We start from the raw sequence: 3,298 nt of genomic DNA, 5'->3' as shown, positions 1-3,298 counted from the left end.
CGACGCTGCAGAGGCTCTTGAGGGATACGCAGGTACGGCCTAAGGACAACTCCCGCTGCGGACTTCCTCGAGGGTAGTTCGGTTCCGGCATTCTTCGCTGCTCGGGAGGCAGCGCCGCACGCTTGAGTATGGGCTGCCCACCGAGTCAGCGAGCGTTATAGAGCCACGGACGCAGCGACTGGGTTCCTCATTGAAAGCAGTTGCTGAAGGGTTTCCTTGTTCTGCATGCAGGCAACGTGTGACCACACCACTACAGTGCTGGCAAATAGCTAAACATGTGGGAGTTCTGAGCGAGGTAGAGGAACTCGGGGGTGCAAGGCTGTGGCTGTTGATTGCCGTGCTCGGCGCCGTTTCGGCTTCTACGTTGTTTGTCTCTGTCGCCAGACATCAGGGATGTTCTTCAGAAGAAGCGGATACTGAGGCGAGAGCGGAATGTGACACGGGGCATTTTTTGGGCGGCAGCCCTGTTCTGTCTCGCCGTGTTATTTCAAGGTCTCCGGCTCAATCCCGACGTGCGCTATACTATTTTAATGGACAGGACACTTTCTCGACCCTTGGAGGCAAGAGGCATTTCAAACCGAATGCTCTTAAGCTTCGTAGATGCTGTCCATCCTCCGAACATTGAAACAGCTCGCTGGATCCTGGGCGATCCGGTTAGTCATCTTTCTGGGCCAGAATGGAGGCGGGAGCTCATGGGTTTCTTGATGAAGGGCGCCGCAGCTTGGGGCCTCGCTATCAACGTCGCACTCCGTTTATGTTGGCAAATGGTTTTCCGTTCCAGAGAAAGACATCTGAGGGCACTTGAGACACAGAGGAAGGAGGCACGCGCCAGAAAGCTGAAGCTACGTTCTTCTACCCACCCGCGGCCGTCGCGAGCGAGAAGCGTCACCGTGCTGCTGCTTGTTGACAGTCCTTCGACGTAGTCGCCCTTCCACCAGGGAAGTGCGTGATGGTATCGTTCACGACACAGCCGGGTCATGGTTGGCCACGCGGCCGCGGGGCGCAGTGGTTTGGGAGAAGGTACCACCGGAGAGGGTTGGCTATCGATATGCAGGTCAAGGGACGTCCCGTGAGCCGCCCCCATTCGCTCGTTCCCAGAGGCTGTGTTGCTTGAACGTGTGAAATCAGTGCTGGGGTAAAGGGCGTAAGGGTAGTGTTTTTTGAAACGAGGTTTATGCACCAGCGGCGTTTGTCCGAAGATTTTGGGGCAGGAGACCAGGGTGCCGAGAGTGAAACCCAACCGAACTAGTCCAGCCGGACGGATAGCGTCGTCTGCAAAAGCTGGTGACGAACCGAGAAACAGGGCAACGGGGTAAAGAGATCAGTTACCACAGGCCACGGCACATATCTACGCATCGAGGTGGTGCTGCGGACATTCAGCTTACTTACATCATCTCCGATGTTTTTGAAATCTGAACACAACAGGTAGCTCGCAGGTTTGGTTCTCGGAGTCAACTTCGCCGAAGAGTCCGAATGAGGCCGTTGTGTGGTCGCCGCGGCCCGGATGCCGCAGGTTGAGAGGGAAATGTCCCAAAAAGCGAGAAGCTCTGATGCCCGTCTAGCGCACGGGACAGGCCCTGCCTTTCTCGATCACTGCTGCCATGCGGAGCGAGCTCTCCGAACAAGAATAGAACACTACACATAACAGCTCAGCACGACAGTGTTCACAACTTCGACAGTCTCCTCGAACAGTCTCGGCAGAAAAAGTCCGGAAGAGGAAGGACCGAGATTGCTCACTGGAGCTCGCATTGCCGAAGCGTCGTTTTCCGTGTGAACGGGCAAAAGTGCACTGCCCCAGACTGGTGCTTACTGAGCACCACGTAGACGACCAGTCGGGAGCACTCTGTACAGTGCTAGCCTCGCCCGGTCCCCGTGGCGCAGAACTGGAAAATCCCTGTACTCAGGCGAGAGTACGTGCCAGACCCCAGTACTACCGCACCACACCTGAACCGACTAAATACCGGCGGGGGCCCACCAGCCAACTTCCTGTTTACTCCATGTATATTTTGCAACGAAGAATGCGACGGTCCTGACTCCGGAGATGAACTGGACAGTTGCCCCGGCCAGCCCCGGTCTCCACTCTCTTCGCCTCAGTCCGTCCGTCTTGAACAGGGGGAGAAGGAAAAAAAACTATTCAGTGTCTTAGAGAGTGTCGCGCATAGTACGTGGGGCACTTCAAAGAGCGGCCTGCACCAGCTGGGGCATGCAGTGTGTGAGCAGCCCCAACGCTCCGAGTCATGCCTGACGTCTCGTCGTGAACCGCGGGATGACGCGATGATACGCAGTACACTAATTGCTGGGTCAACTGGCTACACACACCTGCCCACTGAGCCTTCCGGAGCGGCAACACCAGTAAAATGTCTCCTGCTGTCGGACAAAGGACAACGACTCCATCAAGGAGTCGACGGCCGTGTGGAGGCTCCCGGACTCTGGCCTTGTAAGATCTTGAACGGAAGAGAGGTTAACTCCGCTGGACCCCGCGAGATTTGTTGTTTGCGGACAAGAATTTTTACTCCGTGTCGACGACTCCGCCTAGTCTACATATACAATGCCTGTTTCACAAGGCTAGTGCGGCAGGGCCATGACTTTTTCTCCGCAGCCGTCTTTGAGTTTTTCGGCCCGCAGAGACAGACGGCAACCTGTCTCTGCGGACCGAAAAACTTGTCTGAAGGGACAACAATGTCGGCAGACAGTTGTGCAGGAGACGACCACGCCGACTGGCAAATCCGTAAAACCCCGAAGCACAGGAAAACCTCTGACTGCTAAGGTTCTTGTGCGCACGACGATGGAGTTCGGCAGCGCAGATGCAAACTCTCCCGGAGCAGGAATACTTCTTCTTCGTGAGAACAAGAGGGAGGAAAGTATCCTGTCCGGGCCCCTGTAAAGAAGACACAATTCGTCTCCTGGCCCGGCTGGCCTAGAACGAAGCGCCACTCGACCCGTCAAGTCAAGCCGCTACAAATGCTTCAGGCTCAGCAGCGCTCCAACCAGCGTTCTTCTTCTCTCCTTCCAGTTGCGCCAGTAGCGTGGCGGAGACAGAGGGGACGCAACTTCAAGAAATACTACTCTGTTGCAAAGAATGGGGAAGCCCAGCTGGCAGGACACTTTCGTCAGAATCAATCCCATTCCCCGGGAGCGCTGCGCAACGAGCTTGTCAACACTGGTGTCTATTCTCACTCGACATGAAAATGTCGTCCACTCCCTTCCCTGAAGGAGTAATCAGTCGCCTCCGTCCCGCAACGCCGCTACAGTCTTTGGTCCTCTCAGTGTACCAACCAGTCACAATCGCAGGCGAAGC

General features: G+C 56.0%; 1 protein-coding gene across 1 annotated transcript; it reads left to right on the top strand.

Moving 5' to 3' along the window:
• Window positions 1-2,371: 2,371 nt before the first annotated feature.
• On the top strand, window positions 2,372-2,976 carry CSUI_005903 (uncharacterized protein; the record flags this gene model as incomplete). Its single annotated transcript, XM_068066069.1, has 1 exon — window positions 2,372-2,976. A coding segment is annotated over one exon (393 nt), but the record flags the coding sequence as incomplete, so codon positions are not given.
• Between the last annotated feature and the right edge of the window lie 322 nt (window positions 2,977-3,298).

The sequence above is a fragment of the Cystoisospora suis genome, assembly GCF_002600585.1.
Source record: "Cystoisospora suis strain Wien I chromosome Unknown contig_2923, whole genome shotgun sequence".
Taxonomy (NCBI): Eukaryota; Apicomplexa; class Conoidasida; order Eucoccidiorida; family Sarcocystidae; genus Cystoisospora; species Cystoisospora suis.
This window is presented reverse-complemented; position numbering and strand designations above follow the sequence as displayed.